This window comes from Platalea leucorodia, assembly GCF_965183815.1.
Source record: "Platalea leucorodia genome assembly, chromosome: 11".
NCBI lineage: Eukaryota > Metazoa > Chordata > Aves > Pelecaniformes > Threskiornithidae > Platalea > Platalea leucorodia.
The window spans coordinates 18,808,134-18,829,722 of record NC_138833.1 but is presented as its reverse complement, the minus strand read 5'-3'; the positions used below and the strand labels follow the sequence as shown (position 1 = coordinate 18,829,722).

The window sequence follows — 21,589 nt, the reverse complement described above, 5'->3', positions numbered from 1 at the left end:
AACCCGAAACACCTCAGTTATTTTTCCTGCTACAGGTTAGGCTTCTTAACAGGAAGATACTGAAGCCCGGCACGTGGTCAGGAAACATCACCCCCCCACAGCTCTGCCAGCGCTGCTCAGCCCTGACGTTCCGCGCTGCCTCCTTTCCGTGTTACCCACAGCCTGCCAGAGCACCCGAGCTGCTCCCGGCCCCCTCCACAGCCTCCTCCACCTTGACGAGAGTTTTTAAGAAAGGAGTCCATTCTCCTTCAAGGGACTAAACAGGCAGGCAAGAAAAACAACAACCCACTCCAAAGCAGACACACAAACGTCTTGGGGGACCAGCATCCTTTCCTTCAACCTACTCTGAAGTACAGACCCCCCCAAAACCTCCCTCATTCAATAATCCAGTCTACCATAGCTCTCCTAAGCCAGTAAATCTCGAAACCTCAGAAGACAGAGGAACAAGCTTTCTGAAGCAGCCCAGACAACCCTCACACCGCCCGTGCCGTCTTTATGACTCTTCCCACCTCCCTCCCGCAGCCACTTTGCCCCTGTGCCGATCCTTAGCCTGTAAAGCAGGCAGAGCACCAGGCAGGGTGCAGGCAGCTGTTAGGGATCCACACCGAGCACAAACTTTCTCCACTGCTTTCTCCTTAACCCTTCCTAACCCTTCTGATGGCCTCAGCCTTCCTCCCACCTCGGGCTTCATCCTAAGCCAGACGGCATCAGTCTGGCCCCAGCGCATCTCCTCATGAGGAGCGGCAGCGTTTTAGTATCAGAAAAATGGGAAGAGAAACATAACCGGGAGAAGTGGGGCTGTGTTTCAGCAACAAATACTCCTAAGAATTAAATCGCCGTCCCCAAAAGGCTACTAAAAGCAATTTGGTCAGTGTTAAGACCAGGCCAAAGAGTGTCTGAAGGCCTGCATCCCACGGCCACGAGCCAGTTCATGTCACTGCAAACAAAAGCCACCAGCCCCAAACTCCGGGGGTGCCGAAACCTCTGCGCCGCTGTCCCCGGCCCTGCTGCCCCCCCGGGCTCCTCTGCAGCTGACACCGGTTCCTGGCCCAGGGGCGACTTTGCAAAACCTTCCGAAATGCCGCTTTCGGTGAAGCTATGGGGTTGGAGACGAAGGCGGCCGGCACGGTTCTGCCCGTGGGAGGTTACCGAGAGGGGCCGGGGTCCTCCCTGCCCGCTGCCCCTGCGTAGGGAAGGGGCAAGCCCGGCTCCCGGGGGGCCGGTGCGGGGCTGCCCGGGCCCGGGGCTGCGCGGGGCCGCCGGGCTCCCCCCGGCCCCGGGGGCGCTGTGCGGGGCCGGCGCTCAGGGCCCGGCCTCGGCCCGGAGGAGCCGGGCGCGGCCCGCCCCTTCCTCCGCGCCGAGAGCTGGGAGCCGCCGCCGCCGCGCTCCGCCATGCCGGTGGGTGCCGGGCCCGGGCCCGGCTGGGTCCGGCCATCGCGCTGGCCGGGGGCCGTGTGGGGCCGGGAGGGGCCTGTGTGGGGCCGGGGGCCGTGGTGGGGCTGGGCCCGGCGCCATCGGAGACGCGGGGCAGGGAGGGAGCTGCGCGGCCGCGGGCAGCGGGAGGAGGCGGCGGGGCTCCCCCAGCACCGGGGCTCGGACAGCCCCAGGCGGGGGGCCCTGCGCTGGGACCCCTCCGGCCCCGTCCCGCTCCCTCCTCCCGGCCCCCAGAGCACGCAGGGCATTTGTAAAGTAAAAATCAAAAAAAAAGGCTAATTACTCTGGAAAAATCCTAATGGGAACGGGCCGTTCCCGAGCTCCTTTCCCAGGCGAATTGTGCCCGTGGGGGTTTTAGCCTCCCCGTGGCAGGGGGCAAAGGGTGGTTTTGAATGGAAAGAAATATGGGTTGCAGGTAACAAAAAAACCAGCTTTACTTTTCTTTTTTAAGGAAAGTAAAAAGCATGTGCATGAAAAGGAAATTAGGATCCGTCTGGTTCCAAAGGTTGAAGGCGATGATTAGTGTTACAGGCAAACATGTTTATGTCAACCCAGTATCTCTCACAAGGAGAAGATAAAACTGGGGCCCTGCTGGAGTGAAGGGATGAAAAAACAGCACTAACGCTCCTTAAATTTCAGTTTTGTTAATATTTTTATGAGTTTATTGTGTTGGGGACCAGAGGCCTTGTAGATACAAGAAGAATAGGGTGGGCAAGCACTGAAAACCTTGCAGACTAAGTCAGGACAGCGGGTAGCTGGAGGCAGATGACTTGTTTCTCCTGGGCTCCCCAGGGCAAGTGGAGTGAGTCCAGCAGAAGCCCACAAGGATGGCAACCTGCGCTGACCCTGAAGGTGGCCCTGCTCTGAGTAGGGGCCAGACAGTCTCCAAAGGCCCTTAGGGTTATGCTGTGAGGGACAGCACGGGGACACCTAGGGAGGAATACCGAGAGCTCTCGGTTTTGCTGAGGATCCCTTAATGGCATGTGTGGACCTTTTGGTTGGGGAGGATTTGAACCCACCTCCCCAAGGAAAAAGGGAAGTTTGGAGGATGAGTGCTCATGGTGTGCTGCCGGCTGCATCCTCCCTGACCCCCCATCTGCCTTTTTTTTAGAAACACGAGTTCTTTGTGGACATGACCTGTGAAGGCTGCTCCAATGCGGTCACCCGTGTCCTGCACAGGCTGGGAGGTGAGTCAGTGCTGGTGTGTGATGTGATGTGACAGCCAGCTCGCCGGAGCAGCGCCAGCTCCGGGGCAGGATGGCTGTGCCCTGGGATCCTCCGTCTTGCAAGGGTAGCGCTGTGGATAAAAGCTGAAAGTGGGTGATTGGAAACCTTTGCTCCCTGCTCTGCCCTGAGCCTGCTGCGTAGCCAGTAGTGAGTCACTGATTGTTCGCAGGACTCGTGTGACCCTTGGAGAACCGTCAAGGGAAGGAGGAGCTGCAATGGCTGCAGGTGACTCTGAATTACCAGGGCCTCATCCTGAACCCTCTGGGAACCGCACTGGTAGGCCCCTGCTCGGGCTGCCAGAAGGCAGGGAGGTGGATGTCCTGCCAGGCGTTATTCCCAAGGAGGCCTGGGGTATCTGTGGTGCTTCCCTAGATGTGTCAGCAGCAGTCACAGAGAAGAGCTGCTGAGCAGAGCATTTGGTGGTTGCCTGCACAGCCTGTTTTGAATACCACCTGGAAAATTATAACCTATGCCTCCTTTGTGCTGGGATTGCCAAGAGAGAAGGATGTGACCCACACTCACCAGTTCTGAAGACCTGTCGTCCTGCTCCCCTGTCCTCACCGAGTCAGAACAGCTTTCAGTCACCAAGGTGAAGGCCTTGCAACTTCTTCCAGACCCTGTTATCAGGCTGCGGTGATCCCACTTCCTCTGTGTGTGCTTGTCAGCACCTCCGTCACTCTTCAACATGCTGGCCAACATCAGCCTCGTGATGATGTGGCAGAGCTCTCAAAGCTGATACATACCTACAAGTTTTGTGAGAGTATGTGGCTGGATAGAGACTTCATGTCCAGTTCCTTTCACTGGGCTGAGAGTGGCTTACCCTTATTAGCCATTGGGAAATCCACATGGGGAAGTGTCTTTTCCTTCCCTCCTACTTACAGCTGTTAGCTGGTACCACCACTGAGGAAACCTGTCCTGACCCTGTCCTAACCCCTACGCTAACTCCCTCATTAGTGCCTATCCATGCTAAACCACAGCACAGGCTGAGTTGGTTGGAGATTATAGTGGTTGGTTGAAATTTGGCTCATTCTGGTTATTGCATGAGTGATTGTGTTGATCCAAGGTGGGGTGAGCAAATTAAAGCAGTTGAGAAACTGTGGTGTCCGATGTAGATCTATAGGAGATCTGGCTTCCTTCATACCATTGCTGGCAGGGCACCAGTTTGGTTTTGCTGGCTGGTGGTGGTATCAGGGTTTGCTGGCAGGAGGCACACGCACATTTGACTGATGGCCTTGGGAGCACAAATGTGTGAAGGTGAGCTTTCTCTGTGCTCACACCATTTGGCTGCTTCTAGCTGTGCAAAATTTTTTTCCTTTCCTCTTAGGTGTCCAGTTTGATATTGACCTGCCCAACAAGAAGGTGTGCATCGACTCGGAGCACAACGTTGACACCCTATTGGAAACCCTAAAGAAGACTGGAAAGAACGCTTCCTACCTTGGGGAGAAGTCCGCGCAGTAGCCTTGCCTGGTGTGAAGAGGCTAGGTATATACCAGGTGTATGAAATGCTGAAGAGAGAGATCTGAGCTTTTTCCAGCCCTCCCAGTAAAACAGGCTGCTTCCTGGGAAGCACAAAGTAGGAAAGACCTGCAGGTCCAGCTTCAGCAAACCCCTCCTATCGGAGAAGCAGCCAGGACACATACAGCCAGCACCATTTCTGTGTGGGACCCCTTAGCTATTCTGCAAAGCCCACATGATCCCAACCATGGCTGTAGTGGAGAGGCAGAACGCAGCCTCTGTGCCATTCCCAGGTGAACCTAGAGTTTACCAGAGCATAGCATGCATGAAAACAAATCCCAAAGACATTCACCAGCTGACCAGAGAGAGTGGTGGCCCCCAACAATACAAGGGAGGGCTATGGGACACAAAGACCCCTGTGGGTACGTGATGCAGGGGGTTGGTTGTTAGCACAAGGACTTCCAACATCTGATTCTGTTGATATCGCTGTTAATCCTCCACTAAACTCAAGGATGGAAAAAGAGCAGCACCCTGCTACCCTCACAGACATAAAATGTTGGGTTTCAGAACAGCTCCCAGTGCACACAACCCCTGCCCAACTGGACGTCTGTCCCAAAGACAACCTGAGTGTTGCAGCCTGTCGATTTTCCTAGAGTCCCAGCACTATGAGGACATGTACGAAACTCATGTACGGCCTGTGAAATGTTTTTGCAGACAGGGTTCATTTTCAGTGGAAAAGAATGAAGTGGGAGGAGAGGGCTGCCCACTCACTGCATGTACTGTTCTTTAGTGTCCAAGATTACTATATTGCATCTCTTAAGAGCTTGTTTCTGTCAGTGGAGCTTTCTAATCTAATGACGTTGTTTTAAAATGGTCTAGTTTGATGATCACAAATACCCAGCACAGATGCACTGAAACCAGTTCATGCTGATTTAATTCCCAGTCAGTAAATTAAATTAGGGATTTACACCAGCAGGAATTAAACTGATACAAGAAAGAGTTGAGATGATACTGATATGCGTGTGCAATAGATCTGCATTGTTTTAATAGACTGACTTAACAGATTTAAAATCTGCAATTTGTATCATTTGAGCAAGCTCTCAATACTTCTTAGAAATTGTTTAAAATCATAGCTTTAATCGAATAACATCGCTATTTAAAACAGAGAGAAACATGCTCTGAATTGATTAGTACCTCATATAGTTTTCAGCTTGTAATATTGATTGCAAGAGCTGTTTTCAACTTGCAGAGACTTGTGGACTATGTCTCAAATGCCTGCAAAAGTTAACCATTACAGCAAAGCCAGTCTCAAATAATGTGGATGTGTCCCTTTTTTCCATGGCCCTGTGTTCTCACCGCTTTCCTTATATTACATCAAGGCAGCTAGGGAGTCAGTTCAGCTGGCCGACCTGGCAGAACATTTCTCTCCATGCTTTTGTTTTCCTATTGGATTTTAACTGAAGCTATTTGACTTACCCAAGAATTGTAAGATCCAAAACAAAGGAGAGGCATGGCTGGACTGCCCTTGCTCGTAGTTTGCTGCTAGATCACTTCACCTGTTATGGGAAAAATCACTAAGTTTAAGTTTTACAGCACATTTCCCTCCATAGGGAATATTTTTAGGGGTTTGTCTGTAAAAGGAGGGAGGGAAGTTGCACATCACTGGTATAGAGCTCAGGTGGATGGCTTTCCTTTGGCTTGTCACCGGCAGAGGGCATCTTTGTATAATGTTATCATCTCCTCTGTGCCTTGGTATTTTTTCCTTTTATTTATTTATTTATTTATTTTGCAGGAGCTCAAACATGACTTCAGCAAAAAAGGTGGCTTAACTGTTTGCATATCTCCCAACTTGCTCTGTCATTTGACCTTTACTACCCTGCCAGATGTCGGAAAGCAGAGGGCTGGCAGGAGGAGACAGCTGCGTCTTGAGCTTTAAAAGCGGAGAAATCTAGAGGAGGAGGTTATATGCTGTTTCTAGTCCCACAGTAAACCGAGGTGCTGCTTCTATCTTTCAGTGCATGTCTATGTGTCTTGTGTGTCTTTGTACTGCTTTGAGTGGTTTTCTGTAAAAGAGATGGCTCTTAGGGATGGGAAGCTACCCGTTACGTGCAAGACGGGTCTCCCAGGAAACTGCACCTATCTTTAGAAGCTGACTGCAATCTCTGCCTGAGGGACATGTCTCGAGAGAAATGAGCTTGAATGTCACAAATGCAGGAAATCTGTGTCTTGGCAGATGTCTTTCCATCACAGAACAGACAAAACTTTCCATTTGGGATGCAGGTGCTGGGAAGAAGGGACTCTTGCAGCCCCTGTAAGTCAAGGATAACCAAGTGTCCTTTTGAGCTAGATGGGGCCACAAGGCAGAAGTCACTGGACCCCAGCAACACGATTGAGCTCACAGGACAACCAAATTGCAAGTAGGAGCAGGGAACATGGACTCAGCCTAGGTTTAGTACAGTGTTTTTTAGGATACTGCATGACCGTATAAATGTGAGGAATCATTCCAGATCCTGGGCCCAGCTCAAGACACCTGTATTGGTCCCTTCCCCTGGCAAGTGTTCCTCTTGCCCCCTTCCCACTTACAAAATTTCAACCAAATAGTTAATAGCATCATGGGGCCCTGATGCTGGGCAGGATCCCGGGTGCTGCATGCACCCACAGACACAGTAGGAGAATGCCTGTGCTGATGAGAAATGCAGAAGGGGTGGAGGAAGGGGAGGGGTGTGGGAATGTCTCCAAGGTCTCTTATTTCTCAGCCCAGTGACCAGCGTTATGGGCTATACTGTTGATTTGCCCAGCTCCCATCCATTTAATTCAGGTTTTCAGCCCAGTGAAAAGATTGCATGTGTCCGTCCCAGTCTGCTGTCTCTTGTTTCACCTGGGGAATGTCTCCCATGCCTACCAGTCATGTGACTTGTTCTACAGAGAGGAAAACCAACTAAAGTTTGAAGGAAAACATTACGCTATATTTAAGAGATTTTTCATACTTGTACATTGAGATTACTTTTGACATAGTTGCAATTTATTCTTTCCCAGAGAGGTTTAGTACCTCCAAGTCCTTCTTTACCACTGATCTAAAGCACAATTAATTGCTGTAGATGTACTTGCAGGGGCTGGAGGTGCTTCAAGGAACATGCTGCAGACAATTTTTATTACTTTTTAATTTAAGGGAAGCTAAAGGATAGAAGTCTAATATCACTGCATTGTTTTCTTGCATTAAAATCTCCCAGGTGCAGGAGGTTTCCTGAGTCAAGGCCCAGAACCGCCACCTATTTCTTCTTTGTGCCCGTGCAGTGAGATGCATGGCATGACACCTCCGGGGTCCCGGGTGAGCGAGTGAATCCCTTTCCCTAGCCCCCGCCTTGTTGGTCTGAGCTGGTGTTTGCCAATGCTAGTTATTATTTATTGCTTTCAGCTTCTTCCTAGACACAGCCAGTGCATCCACCAGCAGCTGGTTGCCCAGTGGCTCTGCTCTGGTGGCAGTGGGCTGGGGGAGGACATGTGCTGTCGATTTGGCATGGAGTGGGATGGCACGCGGTGGCACAGCTGGCCTCAGAGCCAGCAATCCTTGTGGCGCTTGCTCTCTGCCAAACTGGGAGGCAGGACCAGCACCGCTGTGCCCACAGAGGATCACTCCCAGTCTGTCTTGCTGTAAACCAGGCTGCTCGTCCTTGGTGTCTGGGCTGCAGCTTACACTATCCCCACTCCCCCGGCTGCGCTGCTCCCCTCTCCCTGCTCTGCTGAACCATCTGTTTTGTTAAAGCCTGCTTATCTCTGAGCCAGACAAGGAAAGGTTTCTACACACAAGCAGACAGGAGGTTCATGCAGATACCTGAAGTCTCAGCACCCATCTGTAGGGCTGCAGTCTCCCAGGCCTTCCCTTCACCATTGAGTGCGGGTGGAGGGGCTGGAGGCTGCTTTAAGCTCTTGAATGCTGCAAAAATGATGTTGCAGCTTTGGGTGGAAATCGGCTGCAGTGGCCAGCTATGGTCACACCGAGCTGGCTGCAGAGTGTGGTGGGAATACACGCTGCCAAGAGCGGAGAGAAGCGACCCTTCACAAAACCTGCCTGGAGCTGGTCTCCATCCACTGGAGCAGTGATGTCCAGGTTGGGGGCTCTTCCCCTCCCAATTCCTTCCCTGGGCTTTAAGAAATGTGTCTAACTGTCCCTCACAGCAGGCAGTCGTTACGCTAGGCTGCTGTGCTCTACCCTGCCATTAATGTTATTTACAGCCTCTATAATTTCCCTGTGCGCGCAGCATGGCAGGGACTGGCCCCAGCCACCCCCCCGAGGTGTTCCTGCCACTTGCTTCCCAATGGAGACTGTGTGTGCAGGGCTTGTGGGCTTTCATACCTGGTGGCTTGTGGCATCTGATGTCCTGCTCCTCCCTCAGTGTCCCAGAGCAGAGGGGACAGAGGGGTGACAAGTCTGCATAGGTCACCTCTCTCTGGTGCCGTACCCTGAGGATGCTGATGGGAGCGAGCAGTTGGGAAAGCACCACAGGCTCCTGTGAGCCCTGCTGCAGCCTTCCTCCAGCGGCCCCAGTGCTCAGACCCTCCCGTCGCATCCCTCTTCCTTTCCCCCAGCCCTGTGGAGAAGGGAAGGGAGCTGCTAGGGTTTCTTCCCCAGCCGAGAGGGGGGGAGCACAGTTGGTTGCTAACCCCAGCACACCAGCCACATTTAGGGAAAATACCAAAGAACCGGGACAACTCCTATTAGAGCAGGGCTGGAGGATGACGCCCAAGCTGCTGCTTGTGTTTTCCACCAAAAGCCCAGCAGGACAGCATCGTGCACGCTCCCCTATCAACCTTGCAGGCTTATCAGGGGAACAGGGCGTTTCAACCAGACCAGGCAGTCTGCAGAACGCTTTCTTTCTGCCTGCTTTCGTTTTCTCTGGATAAGATATGGTGTTTGGGGAAGAAGACCTGCTAGTCCTGCCTCCAGGATAGCGAGCACAGGAGGCTCTGCACCAGCACTGCTGAAGCAGTGGCTCTGCAGGAGCACAGGGTGCTTCCCAAAAGGCCACCTCTCCCACGAACACACAGCCAGAGCTGAATAATGACACTCTGCAACAGTCCTTGCTTTAGTGCGTGGGCTGCCTTTGGGCTGATTACAGCTGGGCTAGGGAAGTTAAGGAAGGATGGTCGAGGCTGAACAGAGCAGCAGACCTGCAGGGTGGCTGTCTGAGAGGCTTATGGAAACACTTAGGGAGAAAAAACAATGCCTTCATAGAGTCTAAAAGGATAAGACAGTCAGTACCTAAGCAGAGTCTCTTTGCTCCACCACTGCCCAACTTCAAGATCTTCAAAAATCTTCATTCACCAGGTTGGCCTGAAATTGGCCCTCAGGTTGCGCTTCATGGAGAGGGACCCCAACAAGCCTGCACAGATGACGTGGTCACAATAATTTCCACAGGAAACAATATGCCAGACACTGAGGCTGTGAGGCCGTTTTCAGACAAGGAAATGCTCAGTTTGCAATGCAAACAGGAAAGGGTGGCACTTGGAGAAGGAGCTTTCCTGTACCACAGACACCCTGGCTCTGCAGGACATCCCAGTGACCTGCTGGAAGAGGGACGTGTCGGCCCTGTCAGCTGCAGGACGAGCGGCTGGTGAGGTGCAATTCGGTGCGTTGCCATCCATGATGTCCTCCCAGCAGCAGGAGTTCACTTCTGGTTTCTTCATGAGGTTCTAGCCCTACTCCAGCTGAACTGTGAGAGTCATGAACTGCCTCTAATGGCAGCACCAGTAAGAACTGGGCAAACCCAGAGGGAAAGGCTTTAAAAGTTCTTTTGTTTCCCCTGCCTCAAAATTATCTTTGCTTTCCCCCTCCGTGGTGTTTCCAACAAAGGCATTTGCTTTTCTCACCTCCCTCATTGCATTTGCAGCATTGCCCTTCTTGTAACACTGCTGTACTCCTGGGTGTCATTTTTCACTCAGTGTTACCTTCCCCCGCTTTTTAAACCAAAATCTGATTTCAGTGGAAAAGTCTACAGTCTCCAAAGCCCAGTCCTTTACCCACAAAAGAAAAAACTGCCTTGGTTATCCCAGAGCCTCCTTAAGCACCACTGGCTTTTCGGCACTTTCTAATTACCAGATGACAGGCAGGGCATGATTTTAGCCAAAGGAGCAGTTGTACTCAGTTGAACCACCCAGTAAATGAGAGAATTTCCAAAATAGCACCGCAGGCGGCAGAAAGCAGCCAAGGGATAGGAGATCCCCCTCGGTGCCTGCAAACAGTGATCCCTGATGGCTTGGAGAGGTAAATTGCTGTGAAATTTCAGGGTGGGAAAAAAGGGTTCAGTTTGCAACAATCTCAGGAATTCCACAGGCGTGTCGTGTCTGGGTGTTAAGACTGTTACACGGGGGATTCATTACCAAAAGATAGGGATTTTCTAGTCTTACTCTGCTTTTAAATGTTTGCTGTAAGAAACAACCCGCCTTCGGCTTCCACCTTCGCTTGCCTGCCTGCTCCCAGCCCAGGCATGGCAGTAGCAGAGCTGGGAGCTGGTTGAGCACCATGACTGGTGTTCGATTTGCAGGCAGGATCATACCCCTATGCTTTTGGGGTCAACATCTGCAACATTGGCCTGACCAGCTGCTCTTTGAGCTAGAGCTGTGCAGCTGGACCTGGAGGTCCCCTTTGCACTGGTCTGGGTGTCCCTAGTCATGAGTATCACTCAAAGTGGTCGTACATCTCTGCTGGCAGAAGCCAAGCATGATGAAACAGGCAGATAACGTGGTCCCTTGGAGGGACTCAAGCTCCCAAACCAGCTGGAAAAAGCTTGGCAGTCTCTCTGAACTAAATGTGCTGGTCTTGCATCTTTTCAATAAGGTCTACAAAGACTCAGCCTTCCTTGTCGTGAGGCCACAGCCAGGCTGAGGCCGCTCTGTAACGGGTGATACACTGAGCTGTCCTGATGCTTGCTGCACTGATGTACAGGGCAACACCAAAGGCCCTTGCTGGTTCCCCCTCCCCTGTCGATACACACAGATTCCCTGTGTGACCATCACAGGCAGCTTCCAAAACAGCAAAACACATGGGGACCTGACAGACTCCCCCTCTAAGACTTTGGCAGCATAAATAGGAAAAAAAAAAAAAAAAAAAAAAACAACCAAAAACCAAACAAACAAAAAACAGGCTTAATTAAGGACTTCAAGAGCAGGAAGTGTGCACATGAGTGCTAGCCAGAGCACAAATATTTTCTTTCAGAGCTGTTTTCTCCAAGGGTTCAGCAAGGTGATCAAGGCTGGGTTACAGAGCGAGGGTAGCAAACAGTTCCCAGCCCCTCCGGAAGGCAGCGGCCACAGGGCACTGCTGTTCTGCATCCTTCCCTGGTGCTCCAGCCTCCCACAGTGTATCACAGAATCATTAAGGTTGGAAAAGACCCTTAAGATTGAGTCCAACCGTTAACCCAGAACTGCCAAGTCCACAACTAAACCACGTCCTCAAGCGCCACGTCTACCCATCTTTTAAATACCTCCAGGGATGGGGACTCAACCACTTCCCTGGGCAGCCTGTGCCAGTGCCTGACAGCCCTTTCCGTGAAGAAGTTTTTCCTAATATCCAACCTAAACCTCCCCTGGCGCAGCTTGAGGCCGTTTCCTCTCATCCTATCACTTGTTCCTGGGGACAAGAGACTGACCCCCACCTCACTACAACCTCCTTTCAGGTACTTGTAGAGAAAATACACTGAAGTTATTCAACCATTTGGCTAAAAGCAGATGGGAAGGGAGAGAAAACAAAATCAAATGAGAGGGAGAAAGGCAGCTTTTGTGCTGCCTCTGTTTGCAAAAGACAGCCCAAGCCCCTTTCGGACTAAGGTTTAATTTACTGGACTCTGGAGAGCTGAGGTTCACAGCCCCACAGCTGCTGCAGGCACTGGCATTTTGGGGCAGCGATAGGGAGCAGGTAGGGAGCCAGCTCCCACAAGTGGGGAGCTCCCTCGGAGGGGCTGTGGGATACACGGGACATGATGCAAGGTCCCTGGCTGCTCTGGGGAGAGCAGCTCTGCTCTGTGACTGTTCTGCTACCTGGACCTGTCCCAGGTCACCTGGGAGGGACAAGGGAAACTGGTCTGTGTAGGCAGGAGCCTACAGCCTGGCCCTTCCTGCTATTGTCCCCCGGCTCACCATGCCTGTTCCTGAGCACCTCCCGAAAGACTGCTGGGTGCTACATAGCTGGATTCAGATTTCCTCTTCACCAGTCCAGGCCAGTAGGTTGCTGTGCTGTCACTGGGACAGGGCACAGCCAGAAGAGTCACTGGGACAGGGCACAGCCAGAAGAGAGATGCTGCAGCACTTCAGAGCTCTCCACAGTTCCCAGTTGGTGTGAAATTTCCAGGGTAGGACCATCCCTCTCTCAGCCCATCTGATGAGAAAAATGTCAAAACAAGTGCAGCTCATTCCCTTATGAATGAAAGGAGAGGCTTGAATGCAGCAGGAATCCAATTACCCAATTACCCTCTTGCCCCATTTCAGCTGAACCAAATTCCCCCCCCTCCGAAGCTCCTCTTGGCTGTGGGCAGAGCTTGGCCCACAGAAGCCAGCGTCAGCATGGTGCACAATGCCCAGCAATCACAACAGGGGCCGCTGGCTTAATCTGTTGTGCACAGCTTAAAAAAACCAACCCCCACAGCTATTGTCAGGGTGATCCCACCGGTTGCATTAGAAGTCTGCATGGGACATGGGGCTCTCTCAAGGGCAGGCAGGGCTCGGTGGGGGGGTGCCTGGGGTGCTGCCTGCTCGGGATGGCATGGTAGGGAGCAGCCCTGGTGTCCCTGGGGCTGGCTCTCCCAGGCCCGGCAGACAAGCCACAGCGCAGGCTTGTGCTGCGCCACTGACCTACAAAGAGAGCCTACGGTCCTTTGGCTTTTGCCTCATCTTTGCATCTCAGCTGAGCTGGTGGGGCTTCATTCTTCATATCAGCCCTGCGAAGGCGTGGGGCAAAGAGCTTAGAGTCTCCCTTTGGTGGAGAAAACCCCGATACCAGTATTTGCATCTATATTTCCCTTTATTTTTTCCTTCCCTACTTCCCCTGCCTCTGGTCAGTGCTAAATGCTTGTGCCCTCCCAGGAGCAGCCAGCAAAGCAGGCGGCTCGGTGGGAACGATCCAATTTCCAGGGCAACCAGGACGGGCCTGAGTCCAGAGCGTCCTCGACTCACAGTGCTGCTCTTATTTCTCCACCGTTTCCTCTCCGTTTGCTTTCTTAATTCAGCCTGCCTTTTGCCAGGGTAGAAGCCAAAAAAGCAGAGATGTGGCACATCCAGAGTCCTCCCCTCTGGCTTTACAACTGCTGGGGGATTTTTAGCTTTCCAGTTTCAGGAGCAGCCCTCCAAGCTTGCCCTGCCCTGAGGTCAAAATATGTCAAAGTATGGTCAGAGCAAGAGCATAGGAAGCCAAGAGGCCAGCTCTGAGTCTTTAAAGGCTCTGCGCTGAGCTGTTGGCTCCTCACCAAGGGTCCATGTGCTGAAGACAGGGATGTGTATCCCCAGGTAAGGATCACCATCCTTTGACACTAGCACTGGCCACCCAGGCCCACCTCCACCATGAACCTGCTGGGGACAGCTGGAACTACAATTCCTGGTGTGTCCAGAGGAAAACCAGAAAGGTGGGGCCCCAGTACCCCACCAACCATCTCAGCTGAGTGTCTCCAAGCTCCTCCTGCTGTCCCCTTGCTTCCCTCCTCCCTGGCAGAGCCAGCCTGTCCACAACTCCTCTAAACAGGGTCTCCGCATGCCAGTGGAGCGGTGGGTGCTCAGCTGCACGCCAGGCAGCTCAGTGGAGAGGCTGCATTAGCAAGAAGCCATCAAACCTTCCCCACGAACCACCCAGAGCTCCAACAAACAGCAGGAGCTGCACTTGGGACAGATGCTGGAAGGGCCACTTTGAGGCAAAGGGAGCTGGGCGTGAACCACTCTTTGCCATGGAAAACAATAGACCCAACCAAACACAACCCAATGCAAGAGGGTTTTAAAATTCATCCCTAGAGTGGGATAATGCAGAAAACCCCCAGCTGTTATTTCCAGATTTGCAAATCCAACAGAAGAGCTGCCAATTGCTGCCAGACAAGCAAATTTGTTTGTGTGTGTGTCCATAAAAATGAAAGCCGGGCGTTGCTCCCCACGCCTGGCATTGTTTCTCTGGCCCCCAGCTGGGCAGCGGCTCAGCCCCCGCAGCGCGTGGGGGAGTGGGGAGGGAAAGTGTCCCTGTCCCACGCTGAAATGGGCTCTCCCAGGCTTGCAGAGCTGAGCTTGCTCCCAGGCTGGGGGCGAGAGGCTGGAGCCCACTCCCGGACACATCAGCCTGGGACTGCACTCCAGATGCGGCCATCAGTAGGTGCAAAAAAAAAGGGGTCAGGAGAAGAAATGTCACTCCCTATTAGTCCCTCCCTTCCTTTCTTCCGCACAAAGTTCTAGCAAAGTGAGGTGGAGGGATGCACTTTCTGATTCCACTGGAAAAGGTTGAACACGGAGGGATTTGGGGAGGAGATAGAGAAAGAGATGTCCCTTCCCGTTCAACCCTTTCACCCCCCCTTTCCATCCAGAAGCAGCACGGATTCCCTCAGTACCACTCACTATTTCTAATTCCTTGGAGGAAGAACAGCACAGGGGGCCAAACCTTGAGTGAGACAACATCAGCGTCAGTCCAGGCACAGCTCAGGCAGCGAGGACCTTCACTCTTCAGATTTTATCGGAGGGAGAGGAGCAGGAGAAAGGAGCCCTTGGGCACACGCAGGAGCCGAGCTCCCTTGCCCGCTGCAGAGATGCCCTTGCTGTCCACAGCTGCATTGGTCTCTGTGTGAATTAGAGAAGGAAATAGCTGACCATCCCCACGGCAGGTATGGTGCCAGCTGCCTGGATCCAGCCAGGTGACCATCCATAATTCCAAAGCACAGTGTGGTCTCCCTCCCTTTTTGCAGCTGGGTGTCTCCAGAGGGGCCCAGACAATTCCCTGCACCATCCCGCTCATCAAGAAAGCTGGTGTTTCCCTAATTTCCCACCTTTTCCCCCGCAAAGTGAACAACAGATATTTTTTTTGAGATCCATGCTGTTAACAATTCAGCTCCATTAATCCTGGTAACAAATCCTGGGCAAGCTCGCTCCCCATGGGCAGGCAGGTTAGCGCAGGAGAGAGGACACAGCGGGCACCTTTGGGCAAGTCTGAATTAAGGGGCTGGGGCGGGGGTGACATCACCAATGCTCGTGTCTCACCTCTATAATTTTCTGGTTACTCTTTGCAGATACCAGATAGGATTAATGTTCATTAGCAGTCTCAGCATCACAGAAGAAAGAGTCCAGGAGCCTCTCCCCAGAGCTCCCATTTCAGGGAAGAATTTTTTCCATCAGTTTTTCCCATAAGGGAGAAGCTTAAAAGGGAGTTCTCTAAATCTGATGTTTTTTTAAACTGGCCCTTCCATCTCCTTCAACAGCTGCTGATAACAGACGCAGGGCATACGGCACGGGGAAACGCTGCTAATTTTAGTAGAAGGTCCTGAGGGAAGGACCTAGCTCTGGGCCAGGCACAGGATGGAAAGTCACAGTGCTTGCTCAGGGCCCCGCACGACCTTGCTATTTTGGGGCTGACCACGTCCCACCTTGCCCCAAGCCCACAGACACGGTGCAGCATCAGCCCCGAGCCTTCCCACAGCCCAGCTATTCCTGCCCGCAGTGCCGCTTCTGCCAAACCCCGGCCAAACTGGATGGTGGTTTTTGAAGGGAAGTAAACAAGTTTCAGGGCTAAATTGAGATTCCCCAGAACTCATTACACTGAAGCAGAGACCAATGAGGTATTTTCTGCATATGCCCTCATATGGCAGCTGTGTTTTCGTCCAGCTAAAGGGGTCCTGTCCTTTCGGGTTTCTTTTACCCTCTGAGCAGTGAAATCCCATCAAACTCCAGACAGATGAAGCAAATGATTCCTCCTGACTGGCCCTTGCAAGGAGCAGAATATTTATGTGTGGCTATAAAGATCTGAATTGCTCAAGGTAGGAAGATTTTAAGGGACCTGAACTCCCCAGGGTAAAATCCAGGCTGGGCAGGGGAGTTTATAGGGTCTCAGAAGTGCACTTGGAGATGATCTGGAGGAAGCCAGCAAGCAGACATGGCAGGGAGGTCAGAGCTTTTGGTATTGATGTTGGCCTGGAGCAGCTGTGTTTGTAAATCACAGCATCATGAGATGCTAAAATCCTCGAGTGGTTGTCAGCACTGCCTCTGCCAGCCCGACCTACCCGGTCCCAACAGCCCTTCACACAGCTGCTTCATGGCAGGGATGGCTCAGTCTCCCAAGACATCCTGCTCCAAAGCCTTGCTGTCAAAAAGCATTTCGTACTGTCTCCCCCATATCTTCTTTGCTTGCTTCTGAGCCTACCTGTGACTGGCTTTTTCCTCTCTACAGGATCCTCCCAAATGCATGTTGCCAAAATCAATCCCATTTTGTCTCCTTTAAGGGATACCCTGTTTATGGAGCCTCCTGCATCTGGCAGCCTGGCTTGTTCGTCTGGTACATCTCAAGCCGGGGCTTGTTCTGAAGCAAGTTCAGCTCAAGCAGAAAGTGTCAGAGCAATAGATTGAAAAATGCAGATTCTCAGGGTAGGTACGTGCAGGATCAGCCAGGGGTGGCCTGAGCATGCCGGGCACCCCAGCGCTGCGCCCTGCCTGCTGTGCTGGGATGCAGCTGCAGCTCCAGCACGGTCCAATTCCCATCCAGGGATGCTGTAATAGCTCAGCCATGAGCAGTGCTAGAAGGGACGTGGCCTCTTGGGATCCCTCTGCACAGCATGAAGCTGTGTTTGGGCTTATGCTTTTTTTTTCTTTTTTTTTTTCTTGCTTATGCAACAGCAGGATGGCCAGGGCTGTACGGCTGGAAGGGGATGGGGACGGTGCTGGGAGCACCGAGCCATACACAGGCTGAATTACTGCGGGAACAGGGCTGGCCGGGAGGGGGGGAATATTTTGATAGGGTTTTGCCAGCAATGAGGGTTAATAGAAGGACAATAAAGTCCTGTTCTTCATCCTCCACGGGGAACTGCTAAACTTTCCAGACTTTAATTTAATGAGCAGCCCAGCCTCCCTGTCACCAGCGTGCCTTGTCCTCCCCAAGACCATCTTTCCCTGCTCCTCTTTGCCTCCAGCAGTGCACAAGCCTGGAGTGAAGGCAGCCATCATTCAAAGCCCACGTTCTCAGCTACCATGCTCCTGCAGCCAGCAAATTATGCTGAGGACAATACGAAGCCCTGCTGCCTGCTTTGCCTCAGCCGTGATCCCAAGCCATGGCAGCTCTGCCCCTTCCCCGCTCAGCCCCACTGGGCGTTCACCAGTCTGCCCACTGCATCACGTCCCTGGCAGGGGAGATGCCTAAATGGGCTCCCAGCAAATCACCAAGGGGATCCCAGCAAAGACATGGCCCAGGAAAACTGCTGCTTTCACTCCCACGATGTAAGGGTGTGGAGCTGATTAAACTAAATTAAAAAGGGTCTGATTATCAGTGATTGTGGAGTATGTAGCTAACTCATCTGAGAATCAATATTTTCTAAGAGGACCTCAAGCTCATGGCCCAAAAAAGCAGAGGCATCTGGCCCCAGAGGGCCTTGTGAACCCTGGCATTTGCCTTTCTGGTCTTTTCCTCATCCATGGTTATCCCCACTGCTTTCCAGATGGCATTTGGATGTCCTGGAGCTGGCATAGCTTCACCTGGGTACTCCCATCAAGGCTGCCTTTTAGGAGAGACTTTTAGGCTGTGTTTATCCATGCAAAAGAGCTGCCACTGCAGCCCAGGAGCTTCCCTCTTCCCACATGTCCCAGGGGCTTGAAGGTGGATTCCTGTTTATTTCCTTAAGCAGCTCTATTCATAGCCTTCAAAAGCTGCCAAGCCGCATCTGTCAGGCCCGAGAGGACTCAAAAGTGCATCTTAGGTAAACACCAGGAGCAAGGTGGGATTGCCTGGAGTTAGTGGCATTTGCTGCACTTCTCCCTTGGAAGCTTTAGTGCATCTTCTGCAAGTCATAGGCACGTCTCCAACGCAAGGTCTCGAGCAAAAGCAAAATCAGGCTGAGACATCAGATTGTAATTCAGGCACACAACATCCCCGTGTTCAGGATTAATAGAGAACAGTCCCCTGCAGCAAGGGAGAAGTCCTTTTAGGAAAGGCAATGAGATCCTTTGGATATTGGAGCTATTGGACTGGGACCAAGCTCAGCCAGGCTGGATGTTCCCAGACCGCCCATGGGAGCTTCAAATCGGCTGAAGACCTGTCGCATCTGCTGGTGCCTGGTGTGATGGCTCCAGGCAGCACTGTGGGGACTCTGCTGCAGGGACACAGTGGGGAGCGTTGGCCAGAGGGGTTTTATCTACCACCCACTCCGGGTGTAGCTGGGGGCAGGCACAGCTGCGATGTGTCGACCTGATGCCCATGAGAGGCATCCAGGGCAGTGTAGGGGTAGCTACAGCACGCAGAGATCCCTGCTTGCACCACAGCTGAGGAAGGTGATGGATTTTTTTTCCCCTGCTTCTTTGGGCTCAGTTTGGTTTCAGGGAGAACAGATAGGCTTCTCCCAAGCCTACAGTCCCATGTTTCAAAGCGAGCAAGATGATCATTGCAGGGGTAGTTTGAAAGAAGTGGGGGAGAGATCCCTCCCATGGAGCATGAGAAGTGCCTTACACCAGAGACCCCAGGGGACAGCTGTGAGAGCCCACGCACACCATGGAAAGAGCAAGCCATCCCACCGCAAGCATGTCCTGCCTCCTGGCTCTGCAGCCTGCTCCCAGGTCCTGACTCACCGCAGAGCCATGCACAGCTGGATATCCACCCCCTGCCCCGCAGGCCTCTGGTTTACAGCTGAAAATCTGCAATGACATCAACTGCTCCTTCTCCATCTGCTTCTGGCAGAGCCAGCACCCCGTTTGCCTGCATTGCCCAATGAGCCAGCTCACCCCCAGTCCATCTGCAGAGCACTGAGGCTCAGGCTCTCCTGGTCCAGGCATTGGAAGAGACCTTGGCTGGGGGTCAGTCTGCTCCATCTGGACCAGGCATCAGTCCTACTGCTGAGCCCGGGGGGAGAGTCCCACCCCACTGGGAAGAAATCCTTGCCCCATGTAGGACAAAGCCACCCTCGGGCAAGTTCCCAGGACAGTTTGGGTTCATCCTGCCCTGTGCAGGTGGTGCTTCCAGTGGTCACGCATCTGCTTAGTGCGAGTCTAGAGAGCACAGCCTTTCTGCCTCTGATCTGCTTCTGAAATGCAAAAACCAGAAACCCTCCTGCGGGACCTGCTGACACACTCCCAGATAGCAGCAGAGCTGGGACATTCCTGGGATAAGCAGATTCCTGTCTGCTCTGCACTTACTTGTCTCACTCGCCTTTTCCTGAGCTGGGTGCTGAGTTCCCACCCCAGCAGCCACTGCCTTTCCCCACGCTGCCCTGTGCCTGTGAGGAGCTCAGCCTCCAGCCACACACCCAGCGATGAAGACTTAGTAAATGACATTCCCGCAGTGGTTGCAGGGCATCCTGTTTATTTATATGCACTTTGGGTTCATTGTTTTGCAGCAGCATCCACCAGCAATTAATGCAGAAACATCCTCTCCAGAAAAACTCATTAGAGAATCCCTCCCAGAGCAGAGAGGTGGAAAGGCTCCTTAGACTGACAGATCTGTGAGTAGGAGACAGCAGGATTATTAATCCTCACTTGTATCGCTTCCACCAAGCTGCTCACTCGCATTTCTCCTTCTCTTGCAGCAGAATTGTTCTCCTCTTGGAGAGCACTGGGATTTTCTCAACTGCACCAGCCCAGATCTGCCCAACCGAGCTTAAAATGGAATGAAGAAATTTGGATTTTGAACTGGGGTTAGCTGGAGTTCAAACCTCAGCCCTGCAAAGCTGTTGGCTTTGCTGTAAGCTGAGCTCAGGCCTCGAGGGGTCTTGTCCTGTTTGCTGTTTCCATCAGAGTTTGTGGGGTCACTTGAGCTGGGAGCAAGAGCCAAGAGCCCTGGGGTGCATCAGCTGTGCCCGAGCCACCGTGCTGGCACATGGTGGGAGAGCCCGAGCTGGACCTGCGAGGCCAGCAGCATTGCCAGGGCTGCCGGGGCTGATGAAGCCCCTTGGGCGATCTCCTGCCCATCCAGTGCCCCAGATGGCATAAAATGACCTTCTAAGCATGTGTGAGGTCCGGTTTTTCTCCTGGCAGTCTGACACCAAAAATCTCCTCTTTGACAACCCCACTAAGCCTTATAAGTGTGGAGAGGACTTTTCAGGACTTCCTTTGCAAGCTCTCAGTCATTTCTGGACCTTCTTAAAGCTGCTGAGATTAAAGAGTCAGCCAGTTGCTCCAGGCTCTTGTTTCCCTCTCCATGTGATCCCCCTCCATCCCACTGCTGACCACGCACACCCGGCCTGGCAGTGTGCCTCTTGCAAGATGCAGGACCCGGCTCTCCCCATCGTGTGCACAGAGGACTGTGAGGACCCCTCATTCCCACCCACCCGGGGCTCACCGCCGTGAGCTCGGAGGCCATTTCCAGATGTCAATGCAGCAGCAGGCTGCTTTTTGCTTTTGCTCAAAACCAGGGTTTAAGCCGCCACGTATATAAAGAAATCCCTGTTATAATTATCTTCCTGGCACTGTCATTTGTCTGAGCCCTTAGAAGAGGGCTTAGCTTCAGGCTACAGTGAAGAGCACTAAGCAATTGCCACGTTGTCAGTTAGAAAAGACGTGGTTTCTTTTCTCTTCTTTTTTTTTCTGCCTAAAATTTTTTCCAGATGTCTTTTTTTTTTTTTTTTCCTTAGGAGAAGTACGAACAGCTGTATGATTTCAATGCGAGCCGTGACTAATCCAGCGCAGAGAGCATTCAACAAGAGCATTCAACTCCTTGGGGTGCGAATCAAACAAATGAAACTTTGGCTTAGGGGATGTGTGACCTCTGGAGCCAAACTGGGCCTACAAGTGGCACTGAGCTGCATGTGGGAGCTATGGACACTTGTGGTGGGAGGAGAAGATGCTCCAGGTGCCACAGGTGGTCTTAGACACCATCACAAAGCTGGCCTCCACATCGACTCGAGAGGGTCGTGTGGGGTATTTATGGCTGTCTCTGTGAGTGATATCAACATCCACCTATTTGCACCCAGGGATGGCTTTTGAGTGATGTGTAGCCAAGTAAAGAAATGGGTGAAGAAGACTTTCTTCTCTTGTTCTTTGCCACCAGCCTCTGGAGCTGCCTGGTCACAGAGATCGACCGTCTCACTGCGAAGTGGTGATGGTTTCTCACGGCCCCCTCCCCTATCTTTCCCTTCCCCTTTCCCTTTCTGTTTCGTTTATTTTTTGTTTCTTGTTGGCCATATGGATGTTTAGTCTTACATCTGTTTCTTTCACATGCAGCAGAAGTGCCGCAAGGCCGAACAAGGAGTGACCTGATAAAGAATCACAAATCACGAAGTACCAGGCATCCTACAGAGCAAGGAGCCAGCACAGCCCAGCAGGTCGTGAC

The 21,589-nt window shown here is 52.5% G+C and overlaps 1 protein-coding gene across 4 annotated transcripts; it reads left to right on the top strand.

The window, feature by feature from the left end:
• The first annotated feature begins 1,320 nt into the window (after positions 1 to 1,320).
• On the top strand, positions 1,321 to 19,698 carry ATOX1 (antioxidant 1 copper chaperone). 4 transcript variants are annotated; one of them, XR_014229458.1, is made up of 6 exons: positions 1,321 to 1,398; positions 2,546 to 2,621; positions 3,986 to 4,143; positions 5,909 to 6,111; positions 7,347 to 7,444; positions 19,659 to 19,698. XR_014229458.1 is itself a non-coding variant. In XM_082324022.1 (3 exons), the coding sequence occupies exons 1-3, from the start codon at positions 1,393 to 1,395 to the stop codon at positions 4,117 to 4,119; spliced, it is 216 nt and encodes a 71-aa protein (XP_082180148.1). In that variant the 5' UTR covers positions 1,321 to 1,392; the 3' UTR covers positions 4,120 to 5,896. The 4 variants fall into 4 exon arrangements, 1 of the variants encoding a protein (XP_082180148.1); XR_014229459.1 differs by lacking the exon at positions 19,659 to 19,698 and adding an exon at positions 16,566 to 16,605; XR_014229460.1 differs by lacking the exon at positions 19,659 to 19,698 and adding an exon at positions 9,443 to 9,833.
• Positions 19,699 to 21,589: the final 1,891 nt, after the last annotated feature.